The sequence below is a fragment of the Clupea harengus genome, chromosome 5, assembly GCF_900700415.2.
Source record: "Clupea harengus chromosome 5, Ch_v2.0.2, whole genome shotgun sequence".
Classification (NCBI taxonomy): Eukaryota; Metazoa; Chordata; class Actinopteri; order Clupeiformes; family Clupeidae; genus Clupea; species Clupea harengus.
The window spans coordinates 5,517,787-5,544,748 of NC_045156.1; the positions used below are offsets into that span (position 1 = coordinate 5,517,787).

At 39.4% G+C, this 26,962-nt stretch overlaps 2 protein-coding genes across 2 annotated transcripts; both read left to right on the forward strand.

Moving 5' to 3' along the window:
• The first annotated feature begins 400 nt into the window (after positions 1 to 400).
• Positions 401 to 9,298, forward strand: LOC105912156 (inter-alpha-trypsin inhibitor heavy chain H3-like). Its single transcript, XM_031567149.2, has 22 exons — positions 401 to 520; positions 621 to 650; positions 827 to 850; positions 1,264 to 1,418; positions 1,648 to 1,752; positions 1,855 to 2,017; positions 2,140 to 2,250; positions 2,562 to 2,690; positions 2,822 to 2,938; positions 3,043 to 3,211; positions 3,458 to 3,583; positions 3,770 to 3,951; positions 4,196 to 4,381; positions 4,820 to 4,956; positions 5,102 to 5,262; positions 5,717 to 5,743; positions 5,843 to 5,914; positions 6,327 to 6,458; positions 6,663 to 6,864; positions 7,361 to 7,533; positions 8,164 to 8,275; positions 8,644 to 9,298. The coding sequence occupies exons 1-22, from the start codon at positions 422 to 424 to the stop codon at positions 8,771 to 8,773; spliced, it is 2,742 nt and encodes a 913-aa protein (XP_031423009.1). The 5' UTR covers positions 401 to 421; the 3' UTR covers positions 8,774 to 9,298.
• A 771-nt stretch (positions 9,299 to 10,069) lies between these two features.
• Positions 10,070 to 26,706, forward strand: LOC105912272 (inter-alpha-trypsin inhibitor heavy chain H3). Its single transcript, XM_012841216.3, has 22 exons — positions 10,070 to 10,220; positions 12,027 to 12,056; positions 12,309 to 12,332; positions 14,709 to 14,863; positions 15,150 to 15,254; positions 15,372 to 15,534; positions 15,630 to 15,740; positions 18,133 to 18,261; positions 18,365 to 18,481; positions 18,599 to 18,767; positions 19,732 to 19,857; positions 19,978 to 20,159; positions 20,385 to 20,570; positions 20,787 to 20,923; positions 21,640 to 21,800; positions 22,023 to 22,049; positions 22,182 to 22,235; positions 22,493 to 22,606; positions 23,791 to 23,992; positions 24,666 to 24,838; positions 26,266 to 26,377; positions 26,464 to 26,706. Exons 1-22 carry the CDS (start codon positions 10,122 to 10,124, stop codon positions 26,591 to 26,593), a joined length of 2,706 nt encoding a protein of 901 aa, XP_012696670.2. The 5' UTR covers positions 10,070 to 10,121; the 3' UTR covers positions 26,594 to 26,706.
• The last annotated feature ends 256 nt before the right edge of the window (positions 26,707 to 26,962 follow it).

Below are 26,962 nucleotides of genomic sequence, written 5' to 3' on the forward strand. Positions count from 1 at the left end.
TAAAATACATGGTTTTATTTGTAGTCTGGATATGTTGTGACAAAAACAGCTACTGAACATCTTCAAAGACTACAATAATTCTGAGCAACTCACAGCAGAGTGTTAAACTAAAATCCATCGAGTATAGGAGCAGACATTAGAAATGGCCTGTTTATGTTACAATGTTGCTTCAAAAATACTGAGAGCCTTGTGGAAAATTGTACTGCAAAGCACTGAAAATAATGTGAGTTTATGGCCAGTTCAAATACACATATGAGTACACACAGACACATACCTAGTGTAGGTTAGATTTTCTGGTCACTGTACAAAGAAGCCAGTGTTGGTGATCTCTTACTCTCTCTCTCTGTGAAGGGGCACAGGCCCGCCCCAACAGATTGCTCTGAAGTAGTGCAGTCAGTGAGGGTTGAGCTCAGCCTGAATCATGTCTGCAGTCAGGACTGTGCTGCTGCTCTGGGTCTTTGTAGGTGCGATTGTCAGTACTTATGGCGCTTTGGTTATCTCTAGGGACACTGAGGTTCAGGTAAGTTGCCTACACTAAGTTGCCTACACTAACTAATAACTTTCTCTCCTATGGGCTTAGTCACTTGAAAAAGAGGTATTGATGGTTTGTTTTCTTTCAGGACAATCCTGACAGGACAAGACATATCAAGGTATGATGGTTCACTTCACAAAGTTGCTAAAACTGCTAAATGTCAGAGATCTTAACATCACAGAAAATCTGTTGTCAGTTCTGCTTTTGAACCTCTCTGACACTCTCAGATACGGTGAATATGTAATGCAAAACCACTGTACCACATGGAATGACATTTTGGATTTCTTTTAACAGAAACGCAGTGTCAGTGATGTAGAGGTAAGATACCCTATTCATCTCTAGAGAAACAAACATGTTTGACAGTGAAAGGTAAAATTGAGGTATCAGTGCAGTCTCAGATTGTGAATTTCTTTATATGATATGTTCTCAAATTATTTAAGTGATTGTCAGTTTATTTCAATTGATTAACCATTTCGCATTTTCAATGTCCCTCGGTTGGACCTCCATTGTTATTTCAACTCATTGAGCAACACACTGCATGTTCTCAAAGCTGTTCACACACCCAGATGTTGGTGAGGTTTGTGTGACTCATGGGCTTTTTTACTCTGGAATAGTTTATGTCATTTTTACTGTCTACTGTCTAATGACGTTGTTATGGTAATTATATGATCTTCATGATTAGTAACTTACCAAAACTTCATACACTCACACCCTGTTTTTTTTTGGGACAGATTGAAGTGCAGAGTGTGAGGGTCGACTGCAAGGTTGCGTCCCGTTTTGCTCATACAGTCATGACTACCAAAGCTCTGAACAAGGGCAACTCATCGAAGGAAATATTCTTTGAGGTGGACCTGCCAAAGACGGCTTTCATCACCAACTTCAGCATGTTAGTCATCCCTTCATAGTCCATTCTAGAATGTACAATGTATAATCTAGAACACAATAATGGGATGCAACAATCAATTTATCAAGAGTCCACACTTGGAAGAACAGTTTGTGTCCTAATCCTCTCATTTGTTGATTTGAAAACATGTTCTTTTTGAATTTCACGTATACAGTATGTGTAGTGTCCCATCAGCATCTGTTTATTGACTGGTGTTGCTTCTGAATTGCAGGGAGATAGACGGAGAGACATATGTGGGTGAGATAAAGGAGAAGGAGAAGGCCAAGAAGCAGTATGAAAAGGCTGTGTCATCAGGACAGACTGCTGGACTCATCAAGTGAGCTGTTTTAGATGTGGAGTTCTGAAGTGTTAGGTGTATTCTTCACTCATTCTGGTCAATATTTTGATATGTTTGTGTATTTGTCTTGTAACACACCAGAGCATCAGGCAGAAAGATGGAGAAATTCTCAGTTTCAGTGAACATTGCAGCCTACAGTAATGTCACATTCACACTGTCATATGAGGAGTTGCTGAAGCGTCGGTTGGGCAACTATGAGATAACGACCCGGGTCAAACCCAAACAGTTAGTACAGAATTTTGAGGTGAGTTGAGGATTATTAGGAAATTATCTTGAGTTACCCTTTCAATTAAAGCATGACTATTATGCTGTGGATTAATTCATATATATATATATATATAAACAACTGGTGTGTCACATGATTAGATTGTGGCAGACATCTACGAGCCTCAAGGAATTGCCTTCCTGGATGCCAATGCGACATTTATCACCAATGAGCTACTTCCCCTGGTGGAGAAAACTGTCACTGACAAAACGGTGAGTCACACCAGACACCAGAGGGAGTCATCATGACAATTGTATTCAACAATACACACATTCATTATGAATAAAATAATTTTAAAGTTATCTCAGCTCACCATGTATTTTTATGGTATGAGAGAAATAACCACACTTTGGCTGCAGTTTCATTTGACTTGATTTACCTTTTGCTATCAAAAGGATTGCTTTTTATCCAGAAGATGAGCTGATACCATGATAGAGCATGATGAAGGTTTCAGTCTGCAGCATTTGCACAGAAAGTCCAAAACTCACTAGGATTTCTTCCCAATCTTCTCTAACCCCCTCAGGCTCATGTTTCCTTCAGTCCAACACTGGACCAGCAGAGGAAATGCCCTGACTGTGACGGTACGCTGATCGATGGGGACTTCTTCATAAAGTATGATGTGAACCGTGATGATAGCATTGGGGACATTCAGGTAAGAAAAATGTTAAAATCTTTCATTCTTGTAATTTTCATCAGCCTCTGTATAGGTTGAATTAATAAATTCTAAGAACAAGGATAGCCACATGAAAACAGGTTTTAAACCTGCCTAATTTCCTATTACAGATAGTTAATGGCTACTTTGTGCATTATTTTGCACCTGCCGACTTGCCCCGAGTTCCCAAGAATGTTGTGTTTGTGATAGACATCAGTGGATCCATGAGTGGGCATAAAATGGAACAGGTAAGAAAATATGGAACTTCAACTGAATGTCCTCAAGGTTACTGCTTCAAAACATCGAGGTTTTACTTTTTGGAGTTATTTCCTGTTCATTTGCATTCCCTCAGACAAAAGAAGCTTTGTTGACCATCCTGAGTGACCTGAATGAAGATGACTACTTCGGACTGGTTCTGTTTGATGATGAAATTGAACCATGGAGGCCATCTCTGACCAAGGCTACGGAAGACTATGTGGCAACAGCAAAGGAATTTGTCAAAACTATTGAGGACAGAGGCAGTGAGTTGATCCCATGTGGTCATGGAACAGAGCCCACACATTCTATTTGCTATATGTAAATCCGTTTGTACCAAATACTTTTAAATAATTTTTGTTAATTATTTTGGGAATCAAACAAGCCAAAACTACATCGGTCAGATCACAGAAAATGGATAATGTATAAAGATTATGGATAAGTCAGAAAATAGTAGAGATGCATGTTTACATGAACTTCCAACTGCTTTGTATGCCTCCTCCTCCCAAAAGGTACAAACATCAATGATGCAGTTCTCAAGGCAGTGGAGATGCTTATGACAGACAAGCAACAGAACCTGCTGCCAGAGAATAGTGTATCTATGGTCATCCTACTTACAGATGGACAACCCACTTCTGGTATGAACTGAAACAAATGTACAGACTGGTATTCTAAAATGTAAAAATATTCTTAAAAAGTGGTATTTGAACTACATACAAATTAGATAAAAATAAGCCAAGCACTTTTCTGATCAGTAAGAACCTCTTATAGTAGTATAGTATTCGTGTTCTCAGAAACATACATAGATTTCTTTCCATGAGTAGGAGAGACAGACACAGAGGTAATCCAGGAGAACGTCCAAGCTTCCATTGACGGGAATGTGACCCTGTTCTGCCTTGGCTTTGGCTATGACCTGGACTATGGCTTTTTGGATACCATGGCAAAGCAGAACGATGGACTGGCCCGCAGAATCTATGAGGCATCAGATGCTGTAGTGCAGCTGCAGGTGAACTTCACCACTCAAATACTCAAAGAGCTCTTTATTAGCTGTTTATTATGATAGAAATATACGCTCATCTCATCCCATTAAATAAATATAAGGAATTCTTATTTGGACACTGCATTACATGTTCAAAATGACTACTCGGCTTGCGATAAGCAACATGATGCATTGTAAAAAAGAATCTACATTCAGCTATGATAATGTCACCACCTTTTAATCTTGAATTAACCTAATACGTTCTCCCTAGGGATTTTATGAGGAGGTGGCCAGTCCCCTTCTCTCTGATGTGCTCTTCAGATACCCTGAAGACGCGGTGCACTCTCTGACCAACAGCCACTTTAAGCAGCTCTTCAATGGCTCTGAGATTGTGGTGGCTGGACAACTGATTGAAAATGACATGGAAAACTTCCTCATAGAAGTCTCGGGACATGGGGTGAGAAGCTCTAGTGGTTTTGTGTGGATGTCACGCTAAAGTAATGTTTGGTGTATATATACCCTGTGATTACACAGTTTCAGGCCTATGAAGCAGACTGGGAAAGCAAACTAGGACATGGGAGGATGAGAAAATGTATTTCTGTGAAGAAATGCCAAAGAAACGTTTACAGATTCACTACCTCTATTTCATCCAAAAATCATGCACAACACAACACAGTTTCAATGGGGCAGCTTTGTTTGGTGGGAGTGGTTCGTGCTAAAGGCCTCAAGCTACGATTATTGGAATGTGATGCTTTAGGGGCAAGGGTAAAAAGGCAGAGCAGGGCAGATAGTGGATACATTGCAAATGGAGCTTTTCTGGAGGTGAGGCCTACTGCAACACCCAGACTGAACAGTAGCTTGTGTCACTCAGTCCCACCTGTGTGTCTTTCTTCAGGTGGACGAGTATGTGATCCAGGGCCAGAGCTCTGCCCAAGAGTGGGACATCATGTTCCCAGAACAAGAGTACATCTTTGGGGAGTTCACAGAGCGCCTGTGGGCCTACCTCACTATCGAACAGCTCCTGGATAGGAAGTCAGTGTTGTTTGCTCTTCTGCTACAGTTTTTTTGATACAGCCTCAAGGAGACCTGTTATACCATTTATATAGTAGTTTAATTGCTAGTAGATGTAAGACCTCTCTTTTCCATTTACCTTATGTCGTTGATGTTACACTTTCAGAGATAAAGGCTCACCTGAAGAAAGGGCCAATGCTACTGCAGAGGCTCTGGACCTTTCCCTCAAGTACAACTTTGTCACTCCCCTCACATCCATGGTGGTCACAAAACCAGAGAATGAGGAGAATCCAGATGATGTACTCATTGCAGACAAACTCACTGAAGGTATGAACTTGATTGTGCTAAAACGGGAGAGTGTCAGAGACAAATTACGTTTAAATCCAAATCCTGTTACAAATGTATAACTCCAGGAAATCCAATGAACTCACCAATAGCCAAGACATTTCCACAAACTTGTATTCACCATGACATCGTAATTGTAGCCAATAATTTTGTACAGGCAATCTGGTGCCTTAATATCAAAGATGATCATGTCATTATCGTGTTGCAAAAAAAGGTAATCAAAACCTTAACTGAAAAAATACATAGAGGAAGTTAACTAGTAAGTAGTAGTAGTAACTTGAATGAGTAATTTAGTCTATACCCACCCATATTAAGCTTTCTAGAAGTATGAAGAATATAATTTAGCAACCTAACTTGTATACTTTAAACATATTAAGAAAAATGTCATGTGCCTAATGTACACTCTCAAACAAGTGCCATTTGTGTCACCTTACAGAACAGAGAACTGGCCCTCAGGCTCAAGGTAAGAATCAGCAGCGTTGATGAAACTGAAACACAGAATCTAATCTGATATGATATGATTGCTCAGTACAATGCTGATTGGTCTGTCATGTTGTATCAGGCTTCCATCCACCAGCTCAGTATGCCAACTACAGACTAGCCTCGGCCCCCCGAGGACCGCCCGCCTATTTTGGTGAGTGCCGGTTTATAACCTTCGCATCTTTCGCACAAAGGATCTCATCCCATAATGGATAGAGTAAACACTGCAATACTAACACGACTGTTGTTATTTCTTGAAAATGCATTACTCCACGATGATCACTTTATTTGGAGAAATGTCGCTCTGTATGAAGCATGTTGAATTTTGGTTCATGTTCCAGTATTCTTTTAACAACAACAATTCATGGTAATCACTTCGAAATATGCTATTGGTGTACCTGAACTGTAATTGTATGAATGTCTGGGTACATTTGTAATTCTTGTTATCATGAGATTATAGAAACATTATATTGTGACATGCATAAATGCTTCAGAATGCAAATGTATAATTGTTTTTGTATTTTTGTCAATCTTGTAATTGCTGATGTTTATGGTCTTTATATAAGATGCATCTAGTCCTCTTGTGGATGGAGACCCTCATTTCATCATTGAGTTGCCAGAGAAAAATGATGCACTGTGTTTTAACATCGATGACGAACCAGGCACTGTCCTTACCCTCGTGAGAGATCCTGAGCTTGGTAAGAATATACTTTATACATACAGTATATATATATATGTGTGTGTGTGTGTGTGTGTGTGTGTGTGTGTGTGCGCGTGTGTGTGCGTAAGAGAGAGATAATTCACAGAATGTGACACTGTGTTTGAGGTGTACTGAGATGATACATTCACGTTTTCATGTATACAACTAAATTACCTTACATGACATCCCCTCCGATTCACAGGTATTGTGGTGAATGGCGAAACCATCGGGGACAAGAAGGTTGACCCTGGGAGCAAAGTGAACACATACTTTGGTCGTTTCGGTATCGTTCACCAGAACTTAGGCATCAGACTGGTGGTGAGCACCAAGGAGATATCTGTGACCCAGGACAGCAGAATGCTCAAGCTACAGTGGTCCCACACAGCTTCTGTTAAAGGGGCAAAGTGAGTACCAAAAGTGTGCATTCCTCAAAGCATTTGTTAGCTTCACTATCAGACTATAGTTTCCCAGCCAGTATTGCAAGACACTGTTGCCTTTACTGAGCTAACAGTTGTCAAATTTAAACTTAAAGTGTGCAATATAAGACTTAAAGTGTGCAACATAAGACTTTTCAAAACTTGTCTCAGGATAGAGTTTGATTACTTAATGTATGTGTTAGTGTTGTCTTTTGGGCACCTACGTACATGATCATCTAACAAGGTCAGTTGGCTGAGTACTATCCCCATGATGTTAAGACAAGCTGATATAGCTAGTGGCAAAGTAAACTTGGCTGTGTTGTTGTTGTGTTGTGGTTGCATTTGGATCTTATTGTAAAAGTATTGTGCCACAATGGGGACGGTCACAAGCATGGATTGAGACATCATTAGGCGGGGAGACAATTAAATAATATTCTTGCAATACACAGCATATAAATGTAACTGGACCTCCCCTGCCCCACAGCATGGACCTGCAGGTTACGAAAGATCACAGTCTGACCGTCACTCTGAAGGACTCTGTGAAGTTTGTCATCATTTTGCATAAGGTGTGGAAGAAGCACCCATACCACCAGGACTACTTGGGGTTCTACACCATAGACGGCCACCTGCTCTCCCCCAGTGTCCACGGTCTGCTGGGTAAGAAATGGACTGCACCCTAGAGTCGATTTTGTAGGGCATATCATGACTATTTAAATTCATATTTTTATATGAAATACCCTTATCACTGCCCCCACTGCCATACTATTCCAGTAGCTGCCCATAGGTTGAGTATGAAGTATGAGCGGCATGACTTTTCTCAACGGTTTCTGGCTAATTTGACCATGAGGAACAAAACTAGGGTGCTGTCATTTACTGTAACCCAAGCGAACATCGAGATTTTGCCACGCCCTTTTAGAATCAAATAATGGCCACGAATCAACCTAGGTGGAAGGCTTGCTAACCACAAACCCCCCACAACCCCTCCTATTACAGCAGTGTAATCTGTAATGGATATCACTAACATGTTCATTTTCTCTGAATTACAGCAGTGTAATCTGTAATGGATATCACTAACATGTTCATTTTCTCTGTTTGTATGTATATTTATTTGCTTTTTTGTTCCCCCTAAAGGGGGATGATGTCATCGTTGAAGTTCAACTGCACACATCTTAGTTTTGAAGCATTAGTGTTATACCAGTATGTTCATGAAGTTGTGTATATTTACTTGATGTTGGTCATATTTATATTTATATTTTACTTTATTTTTACTTTTGAAAAACCCACCAGGCCAGTTTTATCATGGTGTGCAATTTGAGGTGAGTGACACCTACCCAGGGAAGGACCAAGACAAACCTGATGCTTCAATGTTCATTAAGGGGAAGAAACTAACCGTGACCAGGTAAACTAACTTCAACCTAAACCTAACTAACCAATCTAATTTACGTATATATTTGTTAGCCATACCTAGATTGTATTCAAGTGTAAGCTTACAGCCCATATATCTTTCAATTCCATGCTGTTGATTTACAGCTTCACAATATGGATTTGTAAGTTCTGATTTACAGATGTACATTTCAGACTGTTATCCCATGCAGTGAATCACTCTGTTCAATGCATACTACAGAGAGCTCAATAGGCACATGTATCTGGTCTCTCAGTGGACGTTGAGACTGAACATTAGTAGAAGATTACCTAGACGTGCAAACATGAAGAACAAACAAACAAACAACAAGCAGAAGCTTAAAATATGAAATCCCATTTCCTCAGAGGCTGGCAGAGAGACTTCCGGAAGGACGTGAAGAACGGAGAGAAAGTGCCCTGCTGGTTTATACACAACAATGGAACTGGACTCATCGATGGGAGCCCTGAAGACTATGTGGTGTCCAGCCTGATCTAGCTCTGTAAAAATCATCTATATAATGGCCTAGCACTCATATCCAAAATACATGAAACATGAAACACAATAATTTGTCTCTTGAAGGCAATGTTCTAAATCTGACTGAATATTTGAATGAAGTGCATAGTATTTACTGTAATATGAAAAGACGAAAAACATATTTATGTATAAAAAAAAAAGTAAATGATTTCTCATGTGCTGAAATGCCTTACACATTGTCACTCCTATTTAATAATTACTGTACAACTTATATATAATTTAATGGTCCATATTTTTGCATCAGGTTTTGTGATCATTCATAGGAAGACTTTAGTAACAGCAATAGCTAAGGCTACAATATTACAATTACAACATCTTACAAGCTTGGAGTTCAGTGTTGACATCCACACAAATTCTATTTTATTCAGAATGCAAAAGATGTTCTACTGTACCCTTAATCCCCCACATAAATACATCTTCCTTAAGTCCTCTGTTTGGAGGAATGCTGCATTTCTTTCATTTAATGTCATTGTACCTCTGTGGCCAATACGTATTCTCATAAGGATGCTGTGTAGACATAAAGTAAATATCTCAAAATACTAATTCATGTATTTCATAACTTAGATTATGTTCCTTGTTCCTGAATATTTGACATGGTCCTCATGGACAGCAGGCTTTAGTGGGTTTAGATGGCACTTTTACAGATGAAACCCAGTCCCGCTCTCAGAATTACACACAAAACTGGTGTGATTTTAATCATGTATTAGCCTATACAGCATTAACGGATTGTCAACTCGACAAAAAACAGAAGGTACAAAGGTTGTAGTGTCTAGGCAGTTGGTGTCAAAATAATCTTTGCCTGATATATATGCAATGTAGGCAGGAGAAATAGAACACCTTAAAATGTCCTTATGTATTTAAAAATGTTGAAATATGGAACTGTTTCAGTAGTTAATACATTTTAATTTCTGTTGTAAACATTGTGAACGTAGTGATTAATGGTTGGTGGTTAATCTTTCTGTCTAACAAATTTCACCTTGAAACATTGTTTTTAGAAAAGGTTTGTAAAACTGTTAGCTAGTTAACCTTTTTGTTGACTTTGTTGAAATCAGTGATCTTATGACCTCAGGGATAAAATGCTTGCCTACTATTTTTCTCATTTCACAGATGTTCCATCTGCTGGACTTTTAATCTATCGATTAGTTGACAGGCATTCAATGCTTTACTTCATCAGTAGTTTGTTTACTTTGAACCCACGCATGGCATATGGACTAACTGCAGGGTAAATGAGCTTTGTGTTACTGACCTTTACTCCTCTCAGTCGGTCTAGAAATTGTGCAGTCAGTGAGGGTTGAGCTCAGCCTGAATCATGTCTGCAGTCAGGACTGTGCTGCTGCTCTGGGTCTGTGTAGGTGCGATTGTCAGTACTTATGGCGCTTTGGTTATCTCTACTGACACTGATGTGCAGGTGAGTACCTACACCTACACGGATATATCACATTATGTGCACAACCTGCCTTGTGTCAGTCTAGCAGAATAACTGGAAACATTTTGTTCTGTAAGGTGGGGATGTCAACTCAGCAGGGGCAGTATTTAGCCGATTTATAAAATGATCCTCAGATCATCACCTAATTACTTTCAATATGTAATTAGGACTCTTTGCACCATCGGATTCAATCCAGTTCTATAGCTGTTGTTTATTTGACAAAACTACAACAGAGTTCATATCAAAAGTATCAGGTGCACTTGCCTCAAGTTCTTACTTCAGGCTCAGAAGGTGGCACTAGCACATCCCTACCTCATGTCGACCTGCTAACAAACGGTGTAACAAATGTGCCTAGCTCATTTCACTTTTTGATGCCAAATCAGCCTATTATTTTTGTATTGAAATTTCGGGCTATGTATCGCAATCATTCAAAGTAGCAGTGATAAAACCATTTCTCACAAAACCTTACCTAGGTCCTGATAACCTGGCTAATTACAGGCCTTTATCCAACCTCCCTTTCCTGTCAAAATACCTTTAAAAAGGTAATTGCAAAGCAGCTCACTTCCTTTCTACATAGAAACAACATCCAAGAAGAATCTGGCTTTAGAGCCCATCACAGTACTGAAACGGCCTTAGCCAAAGTTCTGAATGATCTACTCATTGCATCTGATCATGGATGCATTTCAATATTGGTTCTTCTACACCGTAATGCTGCTTTCAACACTATAGATCATCATATTTTCCATATAGAGACTTGAACACCATGTTACTATCAAAGGCTGTGTCCTATCTCCTATAAGCAAAAGCTGTATTGTTACTTTATGATTATAATGACTCAAGTAGTCATTAGTAAAAGTATGCATCAAAATAATTTCCTGAGTAAGAGTAAGAATGTATCTATATGTATCTATGTAGTGAGTAACTTCATATGATTATATTTTTGACATATATTTGGCATATTTAGGCCTATTATATTCAAATGTTGGGTTATGCCCAAAATATTACATTTTAAAAGGCTTGTCTAATAAACACAATGTAACATAGCCATTTGCACATTCAAGTAAATCACATTCTGAATAAACCGAACACAAATAAATAAATAAAAATAAATTGTAGACTGGAGGGTGGCTGCTGGCCATTTGGGGGCCCTTAACAGAATTGCTTTGTGGTGCAAAAAATTAAATAAATAAACATAATCCACACAATTCTTACTTTTAAGACTAGACTACTGCAATGCGCTCCTGGCCCTTACCTGCGATGTAGCAACAACTCACTAAAGAGCCTCCAAATAACACAGAGCATTGTTGCTCACACACTTACTTGAACTAAAAAATATGAACATATCTCGCCTGTACTTGCCTCTCTGCACTGGTCAAAAGTGAGAAGTGGATAACCTTTCCCTCTTTAACTCTAAACTAAAAACATTCCTCTCTAGTGTATCCCACAGTTAGGAATAATGCATCAAGATCCGGTACCAGTTGCAACATACTTCCCATATACTATGCTGGGCAACCTCTCCTTCTTCCTTTTCCTCTTCCTACATATCACATGTCGTTGATACTGATGAATTGGCCATATTACTTGTTGTTCTGTTTGGATGCCTGAGGTGAACAGGGTGAACATCATATGCCAGTCTCTTCACTTACCCTAACCTGGGTTTGTAATCCTGGGGGTCTCTCCCACCCCCAACCCCTTCCCTAACCTGTGTTCGCTCAGCTACAACCCTGGTATTTCACCTTATCATCATTGCAATGGGTGAGGTTATCTCTTCTTTCTTCTCTCTTTCAGATGACACGTGACACTGCCAAACACATCGAGGTACTTATGAGTTAACTATGCAATGTTGTGTAAATGGGTGTAAATCTATTTTATCATTTTTGTAACTACTTTTTGGTGTCTCGTTTTGTATGATAATTTGGAGAGGAATGTGTGTATCCATGCTGGGGTATATATTTTTGTTTTGTGCAGTAAAATGAGCCAGTACCTTTTGAGCAGTAAGGTCAAACCTGTAGTATGAAATGAATGAAAGTAAACTACATGTGCTACATCATGATTTTTTTTTTTTTACAGAAGCGAAGTATAAGCGATGTAGAGGTAAGAGATATTGTATAATCTTTCCTTTTAAAGAAAAAGTTTGACATTGGAAGGTTTGTGCAGTTAACTCTTCCAGCCCCAAGGGGCCCCGTGGTGGACTTTGTGGTATTTTGATATTTGATATTTTGAACTCTGATAATGAAGATGTTTATTAGTTTTCACCTTCCAGACGACATCGTTATGAACCCATCCCTTTCTGAAAATTAAATTACTATCTGTGCTTTTGGTAGGCTTTCAGTTTTTGAGGTGTGTAGGGGGACGGATTTTCTATTAGATAGATGTAAATATCTCCAAACTTGAGCTCAGGCAGGGACTTTATAGACTAATACAATACAAATATCAGCGGGTGCAGTAAAGGGATCACAGGTCCTCAAAATGTAATTTCTTTCTAGATATTTCTGTCTGGCTATTGTGGTATGATCTGTGTTTGATGGCGATCGTAATTCAGTAGGCTGCACTGCTCGACGATGTCCACTGTTGGTCCACATCTTCGCTTTTGCCTGCAAGGTATCCCTTGTAGTGTGACTGAAAGCTATGAATTACCGTAAATATTGTAAAGTTCTGTCGTCAAGTCTGACATGTAGACTGAACATTTACATTTACATTTAACATTTACATTTACATTTAACATTTAGCATTTGATACTTACATTTAACATTTACATTTAACACTTGTATTTAACATTTATATATAACATCGAACATTTACGTTTATATTTAACATTTACATTTACATTTAACATTTACATTTATAAAACAATTGGGTTCTATTGAATTATTTAGCTGTTTCTGATTGGACGAGAGACGTTCCATGAGTTGGAATATCCCAGGACATCCCAACTCGGACTTTTCACAGCTAATAATAAATCACTCCGCGATGAAACATTCTATAGCACGTTGATACAATTAAGGATAACCGTTAATTCAAAGTTATAATTTCAAAAGACGTTGACAATGGAACAATTCTTTTGTTGCGGAGAAACAAGGGCGAAATAAACATTTTTTAATCAATAACTTCGTGTTTAAATGTGAATTGGTTGACTATAAAATTGTTTTATAAAAGCAATATAGTACTCGTGCAAGTGGGGTAGGTAAGGGATATTCCCACGGGTGTTGTTGCCTGCGCCACTCGGCCTCCGGCCTCCTGGCTACGGCCGAACACCACCCGCGGGAATATCCCTTACCTACACCACTCGCACTCCTACTATATTGCTTAATTATATTTAACATTTACATTTAACATTGCTTTTTTTCCCATATGATAATGCTAAATGTACCAAAACTGAGCAGGATTTTCGAACGTGCAACATTTTACAAACGGCGCCCCATATCCGCTGAGGTGTGGAATTTTGGGCGTGACAAAATACTCTCCTCTTACAGGGAACATTAGAATGGACCAATCACAAATTATCATTGCCCAAGTGTGATTTATCTATCTGGCATTTGGAAGACTGGCACATTATGCCTAGACATTTCTGTAATTAGCAAACCTGTGTTATGAGTTAATGCAATTCATCTCGGATATCCTCAAAGTAAAAAAATATAGCAAATACGGAACCTGATTTAAATATGGCCGCCGTCTCCTTGGAGGTAATCACCCTCCCTTGACCCTCAGACGCCTCAGAATGTTACAGTAGAACTTGGCATTGACAGTCTGACCCTGGGGGACGCACAAATGAACTGAGCTTTGACACACTGGCATTTGGGTGCTCCATCATGACAATACACACGCTCACAGTGCATGGAATAATGCGAGTTTTCAACATGATTGTCACTCCCCACCACCCCTACTCGCTGGATTTGCCTCCATGCAAAGTTCAAGCTGAGGGGTCTCCGTTTTGACACAGCGGAGGAGATCCAAAGCACATCGCACATGGTGCTGGATACTCTTAAAGAACGGAATGTATCGCTGCACAAGGTGACTGTCTCAAAGGAGAGGTACGGTTTTTGCTTTTTTAGGTGCAGACCTGGAACTTTTTGATTACACCATGTAGCTTGCAACCTCCAATCTTATGCATTCCCCATTTATGTAGCCTACTGGTCACTGCTGCACTTGCATTTTACGCATCAGGTTATTTCCCTCCCTACCTTTATGTCCACTCTCTTCCATTGATCCACTGGTCAGCTAAACAGGCTTTCACCTCTTTGGTTCTGCTGGGGTTCTGGATGCACCAACTGCACTAAATAGCCTACAGTTTGTTCCCAGAATAATTAGACAAGTAAAGGATAAAATCAAATTAACATCGAATACCATAGTTGCATTGGCCTGTCTTCTTCCTTGTTTTTTGAACTATGACATGACATATGTTATACCACACACACATAGAGTAGGCATTTAAAAAAAAACTAATTAACAGAGACTTGCGGTTTGGAACAGGTTGAAATTCAGAGCGTGAAGTTGGACTGCAAGGTGGCATCTCGGTTTGCTCATACAGTCATGACTACCAAAGCTCTGAACAAGGGCAACTCCTCTAAGGAAATATTCTTTGAGGTGGACCTACCAAAGACGGCTTTCATCACCAACTTCAGCATGTCAGTTATCTCATCATCATTTCCTCTCATTTTCTGTAGTAGTGTGCGACATAAAAATATTCCCTATTTGTCGCAATACTGTGGGATACTCTTATCAATGCATACTACATGAAATAAATACATTCTTTAATAAATATCTTACACTTTTTAACATTCAATTCCACATTACAGTACAAGATAATAATATATACCATTTTAATCAAGTAATAAAGCCCTATCTATTGCACTATTTCATCAATATTGTCTTCATTTCTGATATTTTTGTGTGTCTATTTTTCCCTTTTAGGGAAATTGAGGGGAAGACATATGTGGGTGCGGTGAAGGAGAAGGAGAAGGCCAAGAAACAGTATGACAAGGCTGTGTCATCAGGACAGACTGCTGGACTTGTGAAGTAAGCTAGTTTGGCTGTGGAGTTGGGTGTATGCTTCTGTCTCTGGTTTACAACTATTTGACAATATTTTGGTGTGTGTGTGTGTGTGTGTGTGTGTGTGTGTTTTTTTTATACTAGGGCATCAGGCAGAAAGATGGAGAAATTTTCAGTTTCAGTGAGCATTGCAGCCTTAAGTCCAGTCACATTCACACTGACATATGAGGAGTTGCTGAAGCGTCGCCTGGGAAACTACGAGATTATGACCCGCGTCAAACCAAAACAACTGGTCCAGAATTTTGAGGTAGTAGCAATCTCATTGCCATTGTGTAAACATCTAACCATGATCGTTATTTGTAAGAAAAGGCTGATATAACATTATAACAATCATATTGTTAGATTGTGGCAGACATCTACGAGCCTCAAGGAATTGCCTTCTTGGATGCCTATGGGACATTTATCACCAATGACCTACTGCCCCTGGTGGAGAAAACTGTCACTGACAAAAAGGTGGGCCAAAAACAAGACACTAGAGCAGGGGTTCTCAAACTTTTGCAAGCTGGGCCCCCCCAAAGCTGGTTAGGGGTAGTTGGGGCCCCCCCATCCACCCGCGGCCCGCCGCCACCGCCCTCAACTACACCACCATATATAGATACCGTAATTTCCGGACTATAAGCCGCTACTTTTTTCCCACGCTTTGAACCTCGCGGCTTAAACAACGACGCGGCTAATTTATGGATTATGATACCTGTGACTGTATACGGTGGCTTTGTGTTTACGGTGGCTTTGTGGAGCTAGGATACTAGCATGGATGCAGCCGCATGGATGCTTAGCTCCACGCGATTTATCAGTATCTCAATAACTTAACTAATGTCAAAATAACCACAGTCTACCGGCGTAGACAGAACACAACTCAAAACAGTTTACAACAATACAAATCCAGTCTTTTCAAGTTCTTTAGCTCACTGGTTTCAAACTAGCGTCTTTCTTCTATCTCACTGTCTTCAATCTAACGTTCTAGCTTCTGACTCTTGCAACTGTGCTCTCTTAAAGCAACAGTGCACTTATCGTAACTGGCAAAACTAATAATATGCATCACTATTGTATTACTTTTGATATTCATTTTAGCCTGTGTAAAGTTAATTTGTTTCAATGTACCGGTAGGCACCTGCGGCTTATAGACATGTGCGGCTTATTTATGTTAAAAATAATAATTTTTAAAAAATTCAGTGGGTGAGGCTTATATTCAGGTGCGCTCAATAGTCCGGAAATTACGGTAGATAGATAGATAGTGTATTGTTATTGATAGGCCTGACATGTCAAGGTTAGGCTATTGTTATTGTTAGGCCCATACAGACAATTATTATAACTATTTATTTTTATTATTGTTATTATTATTATCAGTAATAGTAGGTATTATTATAATTAATGATTATCGACCAATTATTATTATTGTATTATTATTATTATCATAATAATAATAAGTGGTATTATTGCTATCATTAGGATACTGTTATTATTATGGGCCTCTTGTGATCTTTACAAAAAAAAGAATGACGAAAGAGGGGAGATGCTTAAGTCTACTGTCACTCTTCAGCTGCTCTTTCATGTCTAGTGACAGCTCATCTGCTGAGCAGAGAAATGGATCCCGAACTCAGGCGAATGAACGGTAGTCCTCTTTGAAATAGGACCCAAACTGATTTCTGATATTCGGCGTGATACAGTGTAATTTGACATAGGAGCTAAACTCAGCACACTACCTATCATTATTCTAAACGTGTTGCGTGGCCGGCAAAATCAGTGTTTCGGCAATTGTATGGGGTTTGCCAAGCTTAGCAATTCTATGAGCAACTACATAAGATGCTCCAGACACTGCTTGGAGATAGTGCTATGCTTGGACATGGTGGTTCGTTGTTGCTGGAGGCCATCACGTTTATGTTTAAAGAAGTCCACAGGCTTCTCTTTCTGACTTTTACGAATCAGAAACTTGTCCATGTTGTGTTTGTTTGCTGATACAGCGTATGAAGTTAATAAAGTTCTAATTTCAACGTCGTGTTCTTGTATGTGTGGTTGTGAACGACTTGCACACGAACAATGGATATAAGGCTGTGCTAGGCAATGATTCCTAACCAAACGAACTGTACACAATGTAGACAGGGACAGCACAAAATAGTATTCAAGTGCTGGTGTTTTATTTGTTGCGGTGGATGATCAAAAAATGTAAAGGTAGGCTAGGTGTTAAGGAGAAAAGGGCTAGCTGTAGTTGGAAAAGGTAGCTAGCTAGGCTAGCTCTCGGGGCTACGAGCTTTTCTAAAAGATTGTGGAGCAAATTACTCCTTAGAATAGGCTACGAATAGACCTACTGCAAGTGCAGTAAGGTATTACTAAGGAAGGAGTGAGTCTTTAAAAATACTGTTTATAAAGCAATGAATATCTGAATGATAGAGGAAACAAGAGAAATTGCACAAACTCTGCAAAGTGTCGTCTCAGGGTGAGCGCTTACCTCCATGCCTGCGTTTTGTTTTTATACTCGGAAGCGGAGGTGCTACTCGCGTTGAAATGATAATACTCCGTTTTGATTGGTGGATCAGGAGCAAAACAGTATTTGATTTGTTTGGGTCAGTCCAGCCCCTTGCATTTCGCTACTGAGGGAGCTTTCACTAACCAGTGACAGGTCGGCGGTTTTTTTTTCTTTCTCCGTCTGTGACATCGCGCCCCCCCTGGAGAGTGTTCGCGCCCCCCACTTTGAGAACCACTGCACTAGAGAGATCTTTACCTTATCGTGATAATAAAAATGACCATGGTGTTCCTGGAATGTTTCTATTTAATCTCCATGGTGGCCATTCAAATTAGGTCACATTGCTAAAGGTGTTCTGCTTCCAATCTTCTCCAACCCCCTCAGGCTCATGTTTCCTTCAGTCCAACACTGGACCAGCAGAGGAAATGTCCTGACTGTGACGGTACGCTGATCGATGGGGACTTCATCATAAAGTATGATGTGGACCGTGCTGGAAGCATTGGGGACATTCAGGTAAGAAAATAAACTAGTCATATTTAATAGTTCTGAATCAATTATCATAGCCACGTGAGAAGTTGTGCTCTACATGAAATCTGCCTTTTCTGCCTAATTACAGATAGCTAATGGCTACTTTGTCCACTATTTTGCACCTGTGGGATTAACAAGAGTGCCTAAGAATGTTGTGTTTGTGATAGACATCAGCACTTCAATGGCCGGACGGAAAATTCAACAGGTGAGGAAAAAATGACTTGAACGGTCTGTCATTAAGGGATGGTTCACTTTTCAATCAGAGTTGAAGAAATCAACATATCTCATTTGTTGAAGCAATTGTGTCATTTTACCTCCCCAGACACGAGAGGCGTTGCTGACAATCTTGAGTGACCTGCATGAGGATGACTACTTTGGACTGGTTCTTTTTGATAGCAGTATTGAAACCTGGAGGCCAACTATGACTAAGGCCACAGAGGGAAATGTGACGGCAGCAAAGGAATTCGTGAGAAAAATCTATCAAAGAGGATGTGAGTCTTGTTTTTTTTTTCTAGAAAACAGGCTAATTGATTGTATTTGCTGTCTTGGTTTTCTACAATCCTAGGTTCTGAATTTCTAATAGAAGATTGTGAAAGGAAAGAGAATAGCCTGCTTTTAAGTCAAACCAATCTAAATCAATCAGACAAGTGACAGACCATGGGCACATTACTTATACTACACTGATAATGAAATATACTTGAATTAAAACAAATTCAAACACGTATTTTTAAACCAATTTCAATAAAGGAACTTCTCAGCTGCTCTAGGCCTAGTCGCAGCACTTGTTCAATGCACCAATGCACCACCTTCCCCATTGAAATAAATGTTTCTCTACATTTTGTCAGAAGGTTGGGATGAAGGTGACCCTGGTTGCTGCTTTTGACATAGCACTATTAAATAGAATAGAAATAGAATAGAAATAGAAACTATCCAACGGCATTAGCGGTGAAACGCATCCAACGTGACGTGTTCTTACTTCTGACAATTAAAAACGAAATGATCAATGAAAATCCCCTCAATATGCGGGATAAAGGGTCAAAATGCTGTGCAGTACAATACAAAATGGTACACCTGGTCACTCTACTGCCATGTCATCACACCATAACAACACACAAGTAGCATTAATTATAAGGCTACTAAATTCACCCGAATGCATTAATGGAGAGATGATGCAGAAATGAATCGCGTCAGAGCAAATACTGTACGTGAGTCAACAATTACCCTAAGCAATCGGCCACATCTATTGACCAAAAATTCCATACACCATAACCAAAAACAATAAGAAAATCCACCCAAATGCATAGAACCTTTTTAATCTGGTCAAGCCAGACAGAATGTTCCGTCACTGCCTTCTTTCGCAGGAACACAATTTCTAGGGAGTAGGGTTATTCTATAATGAAAAAATCTGAAAATAAATTTGTAATTGCCTTTCATTTAATTGCTTTCTCCATGAAGGGACCAACATAAATGATGCAGTCCTCACAGCAGTTAAGATGATTAAGACTGACATGCAAAATAACCTACTCCCAGAGAAGAGTGTGAATATGGTCATCCTTCTGACAGATGGAAATCCTACTAAAGGTATGTTTCTTTTCCAGAAGATGAATGAATATAGTATATGTCACATGGGCATAGTTGACCAGTGATAAGAACGATTGATATGGATTTCCATAACCACACACATATTTCCTCTGAGAACAGGACTGACTGATCGAGATAAGATCAGAAAGAATGTCCTAGATGCCATTGATGGGAATTTCACCCTCTACTGCCTTGGCTTTGGCTATGACCTGGACTATGGCTTTTTGGATGCCATGGCAAAGCAGAACGATGGAGTAGCCCGCAGAATCTATGAGGCATCAGATTCTGTAGTGCAGCTGCAGGTGAACTTCAGAGAAACTCTTAAAGAGATCTTCGTTACCTGCCATCAGTAGTCTCTTGAAAAAACACTCAGGAAGCTGGACATAAGACACATTCTTATTAAAATGAAAACACAAAACAGTCACTTCTTTCTTATCCTACAAAAAATTGGAATGACTGAAATAAGTTTGATTCATGTTTATACAGCCACATTTGGGTCATCCTGAACTAAATCCTTCCTCTCCTAGGGATTTTATGATGAGGTGGCCACTCCCCTTCTGTCTAATGTGAACTTCAAATACCCTGAAAATGCAGTAAATTCTGTGACCACCAGCAACTTTAAGCAGCTCTTCAATGGCACTGAGATTGTGGTGGCTGGACAACTGATGACAAATGACATGAACAGCTTTCCCTTAGAAATCTCGGCATATGGGGTGAGGTATTGCTGTTCTTCTGACATGACATCACATCGTAAATATTGTATTTTTGTCCGGTCTAGATACCACTAGCGGACCTCAAAGTTATTTTTAGGTTTGAAAAGAGCATAATGAAATTTGACAAGCTGACCACATTCAGTGAGTGACACATTTGTCTTTGTAGTGGTGTATTAACTGCTCACTATAACTACTAATTCATACCTACTTTCATAGGTGGATGACTATATAGTACAGGGCCAGGCAACTGCAGAGGAGTGGGATGTTATATTCCCAGAGCAGGAGTATATCTTTGGGGACTTCACAGAACGTCTGTGGGCGTACCTCACCATTGAGCAACTCTTGGAAAAGAAGTCAGTAAATGAGTTTAATGTCTCTCTCAGTTAATATCTCTCTCTCTCCAAAACTGATTCTGAAGCAGGTTGATTTCTACATGTTACACACACACACACACACACACAAACACACACAGTGCTGGTAATGGGACCAGTGGAAAGGCTGTGAATCGAATCGAACCAGTGGAAAGGCTGTGAATTTGTTTTCAACCTCTTGCCACACTGCAAGATTACTTACTTACTTACTTACTTACTTACTTACTTACTTACTTACTTACACGCCATCGCTTATACACCTCCATACTTTGATAACGGGATTTACATGTATGTTGCTAGAATTTCATGAAAAGATACAAAAAAAACAAAACCAAGTAAAACCGGAAGGGGTAAAAAAAACACGCTAGCTCTTTGTGAGTTACATGACGTCGAGGAGACGGGAGAAGGCCATCCTTCTCTGGAAAAGGAGGTACATACCCCAAAACCTCAATATTCCCCACGGGGAATCGGAGACCTCTAAGGATTAAAGGTAAAGGAGGATCTGTCAGGTGCCAGACAATTTGATTTATGTTTGTTTTGTTTCACACACTTAAATTATGAATTAAAATGTCATCTTACTGAGCTACTTTCCATCATTTGTGTTTGAACAAGCTGGATGTGTAGCTGCTACTTATAATGCATTACCAGCCTGTAAGAATACACTCTTCGTGTTGAGACACCCTATTTTACACTTTCAGAGATAAAGGCTCACCTGAAGAAAGGGCTAATGCTACTGCAGAGGCTCTGGACCTTTCCCTCAAGTACAACTTTGTCACTCCCCTCACATCCATGGTGGTCACAAAACCAGAGAATGAGGAGAATCCAGATGATGTACTCATTGCAGACAAACTCACTGAAGGTACAAACCTGATAGAGCTGTCAGGACATGTAAAGGATATATAGTAAAGGATGTATCCAAACATGTAAAGGATATATAGTAAAGGATATATATAGGAGGTATCCAAACATGTAAAGGATATATATATAGGAAGTATCCAAATATCCAATTTTGGGTGGTGGGAGTCAATAATGTATATAGTATATAGTTATCTAACCAAATACATTTTGTATTGCTAAACAGCACAGAGGGGAAAGCCTGAACTTCAAGGTAGGAAACCAAGCTACATGAATTTGCACAATGAAGCCCTAGTCTGGCTTCAAATAAGCTCAAATGTGTAGTATTGGATGAGATGGATAAATTCACTATCAACATCAAACTTACCAAATAATGTTTTTAAAGGTTTCGCTAGGACATCCTATTATCCTGCAAGTCCTGCATCAGCAACTTATTACGGTAAGTCTTTGCATGTCTTTCGAAGGGTTTTATGGCATGTTATCAAACTAGTGAGAAGAAACAGGGCTCCAGACTGGTGCCGAGATACCAGATTCCCTATCGGCCCGTCTGTCTCTCCCTCTGAGCATCCAGTGAATAAAAAGAGAAAAAATATGGTACGATTGAATGAATATGTAGGTCTATGATGTTAACATTTTAGGCAACTGTGATGGAAAATGCGTCTTATGTTGTTGGTAAAAAATCTGTGTTTTTTGCAGTTGATGGAGATCCTCATTTCATCATTGAGTTGCCACAGATGAATGATGCACTGTGTTTTAACATTGATGACGAAATAGGCACCATTTTCAACCTAGTAAGAGATCCCGTGTTGGGTAAGGAAAACTTTGAATAGAACACACAGATATTAATTCCATAATTAATTAAAAAATGTAAAACAAATGGATTTAACTCAATGTATCACGTGAACCTATGGAGTTAGATTTGTTACAAAACTCACAAACCTATTTTGTGATTCACAAATGAACAACACACGATTCACAAATGTATTTCCTGATTCACATATAAATGTTACGCGATTCACAAATCAGCGATCAACTAAATAGTCGTCTAGTATCTAGTATTGTTAGGTGAAAGTGAAGCAATGATAAATACATCGCACAAGGTTTATATAGACAGAAGTTTAGTTTTCAGCAGGGATAACCACGTGGTGGATCTCTGACGTCCGAGGCTCCCTATATTGCAAGGATGGCAGTTTTGCACAAGGTCGGAAGAAGCTTATCACTTCTGGTCTAAACATGCTCTTGTACAAATGCAGACTAAGTGGCACCTAATATTCTAAGTTACACACGCAGAAACACAGAAAAGCCATGTTCCTGCATACATAAGTACATGATTCATATAATACAATGCACTTGATTATTATATTCTTAAGTCATTAACAGTGTTTGGAAATGATCTCTATCAAGAATTAATAATCATTAAATAATTTCAGAAATCAGCATGTTTTCCAATGCTTCTTCAAAACTGCAAGGACAGGATAGATGAATGAATATCAATAAAAAAAACTAGTTATATAGCTTAAATAATGAAAAAATTGAGTTAAAGCAAAATCACCCAGCGGCTGTAAGGTCTCAGACTTTAGGACCTCACCCCAACTCTATACGTGTAATCGGTTGTATGCTCATGTTAAGTGGACACTTAAGGCATTGTGGTCACATTCAGTACCCTCAAATTTACGTTCATGTGATTGGCTGAAATTGTAAGAGACATCTGATAGGATGCAGTGAATGTCCTTTTGGGGAAAAAAATGCATTTGGGAATCCAGCCCCGTCAGGAAAGTGTCAAAAATCCACAGGTAAATGCAGGGTTTTTCACAAATGGTGAGCCGTTTATAAATGTATATGTGAGTTAGGCAATAAATTTGTGAATCGCGTGACATTTCTTTGTTTGAAACCATTCTATCACCATAGTGAATAGGTACTTTCAATGATAAAGGAACAAACAAGGGGACCCGAGAAGCCCTAAAGGCAGGTATCTGGTTTGATGATCCTCATAGGTATTGTGGTGAATGGCCAAACCATTGGGGATAAGAAAGTGGTCCCTGGGAGCAAGGTGAACACATACTTTGGCCGTTTTGGGATTGTTCATCAGACACTAGGCATAAAGCTGATGGTGACCACAGACGGAATCTCTGTGTTCTTGAACAAGAGAAAGGTCAACTTCCTCTGGTCTGAATCAGGCTTCACTAAAGCTGAAAAGTGAGTATCAAAAGTTTCAGTTTTTAAACAAACACTATATGCCCCAGTCTCCAGGTCACTATGGCCTGTTGCACGGCAGCTTGGCTCCCAGGTCATAGCCACCAGAAATAGTGTATGAAATTAAATGGTCTTTTGGCAACATCATACAGACACATTCATGACAATAAGGTTTTACTTTCTACATAGAGACAAGACTGACACTCCTTTTAAATTGTGGTCAGTCAAGAGACATAAGCAGAGATAGGCCTACTTATTTAAGTTTACTGTGAGTGACTGGCGGTCACACCACGTTTTTGGGATGTGGGCGACTGGACTTGGTGGTGAAGAAGGATGCAGGAGATGGTGGCTTGTTATATACAAAAATATCTATTTATTTACAGGGGATTCTCTATATCAGCCCCAAAAAATGAGAAGGGGGGATTTCACCTTCTCACATTTACATTACATGTTTTACAACATAATAGATGAAACAAGAAAAGGAAAAGTCATTAGACAGAAACGGACCTGTTATCAGTGTAGATACATAATATAGGACGACGACAGCATAAAGATAAAACTTGTATCACAAAATATTCTACAAAATAAGTGTTGTGTAAATGTAAGTATTCATGGCTATTTCTGCAACTCTGAACCCAAATTAGAGTTAACTTGATCTGAAATCTTGAACCCACAGCATGGACCTGCAGATCACCAAAGACCACAGTCTGACCGTAACTCTGAAGGACTCTGTGAAGTTTGTCATCATTTTGCATAAGGTGTGGAAGAAGCACCCATACCACCAGGACTACTTGGGGTTCTACACCATAGACAGCCACCTGCTCTCCCCCAGTGTCCACGGTCTGCTGGGTAAGATAGCAGCAGCACCCCAGCAGACGGGGGAAACACTCAAAATCTCTCGAGTTTGTTCTGGTTGTATAGCGGTATTGCAGCAATTATAAACTTTTTTGTTGGCTACCCAGGATACAAACAACATTGACTAGCTAGGGGACAATAGCCATATCAACAAGGCAAAATGTACACCAAATTATAATTCAGTCTGAGTGAGCGACAACGTTTTAATTTCTCTGGACTGTCAGATCTTTAGATTGTATGTGGCACTGTCTACGCTGCCTTAATTGACAACATGTGTTCTTTATAGGGCTGTCAATAGATAAAAAAAAATTAACTAATTAATCGCACATTTTGAAATGAATTAATCGTGATTAATCGCGATTAAAAGTTTTTTTTCTTCTTAAGACTAAATCTTATAAATTAACGAGTAATCACTTCATACAAGCGTGTATTTTAGACACTGTTGTTTAATTGTATTTTTTTTTAAACACAATGGTGCCCCTCGACGGTAAATCGTAAGAATTTCCCCTGAAGCATTTCGAATCACCTCAATCAGCCCACTGTCCTCAACTATGTTGCAACCCAAATGGAAACCTTTTCACGGACTGGTCTAGTTATTTTCCTAGAGAAGTCATGGAGTGTGGGTTGGGGACCATCTAACCTGGGACTGCTTTGCATTAAGGTGATAACTTCAAGACGAGCTGCTTCTGTGATGGCTAAATTCAGCTTGACAAATGCTACATACAACTTTAGTTTTGTTGATTGTTCCGTCATTTTGGCTCTTAAACAGAGACTTTCCGCCCAACAATCCCTCAGCTCTTTCCATCTTCACCTACCGCAGTGGTTCTCAAACTTTTTCTGTCATTCCCCACTTTGAACAAGGGGGGCTATTCAAGCCCCACCTGTCCCTCATCGCTCCCATAAAATGGTAGGCCAAGCCCCTTACAGGTTCAAGTCTGGCCTGATGTAATTTCCCAATCCTCTCCCCACCTCTTCTCCGCCTCGCTTCCTGTCATAACTTCATGTCATGTCCAAATAAAGGCATTAAAAAAAAAAAAAAAAGAAAATCATTTTTTTTTTTTTTTTAAATTGCGTTAAAATATTTTATCGCGTTAATCGCGGCCGCATTAATCGCATAGATTAACGCGTTAACGCTGACAGCCCTAGTTCTTTATAATATAACGGGGAAAAAATCACAACCTGACATGCATAATTTAACACGCTATATTAATTTTGGTCGGTAAGAGGTCAGAAATCATGGTTTCGCTAAATTGGTAGCCCATTCCTAATATAAAGTTGTACAAATAAATAATTTAAATAAATATTGTGTAATGCAGAGTGAGTCTGAAAAACGTGTATATAGGTTTACCTTTGAAAATAGTGTTGCTGTATGACAACCTCATGTATTCTATTGCCTTTGTTGTTTATATATAACCCTACAGGTCAGTTTTATCATGGTGTAGAGTTTGAGGTGAGCAACCTACACCCAGGAGAAGACCCTGAAAAACCTGATGCCACAATGATGGTTAAAGGACATGAGCTGAATGTGACTAGGTAAACATATATCTTCTCTTTCATTTCAGGGAAATTGAAACCGTAGCTGCTGTGTGTCTGTATTTCCTAAATAACTGTTTCCTCAGAGGCTGGCAAAGAGACTTCCGGAAGGACGTGAAGAATGGAGAGAACGTACCCTGCTGGTTTATACACAACAATGGAACTGGACTCATCGATGGGAGCCATGAAGACTATGTGCTGTCCAGCCTCTTTTAGGCTTGCTGAAGATGACAGAACACATGTCACACAAGTATTTTTTAAATATTGATGGAGAAAAACCAGTTTGTTTTGCATTTTCCTGAATTGAATAAAAGTTATTCATGACTTAACAAGGAAAATGTAGTTACATTTCTTGAACTTTACATTCTATGCCATTCTTGAAACGTAAACCTACAGTGTACGTATGTAGTACCGTGTACTGCAAACTCTTAGTACAACAGTTTACAACACCGGTCTTTTCTCAAAGAGTGCTACTGCACTGCTGATAACATGTGGGGTTGTCTGTGTACATTTGCGCAGTGATTACTTTTGACAATATTTTTTTCTTTTCTTAGACAGAGTTGAAGTTTAACAGCTGATGTTTTG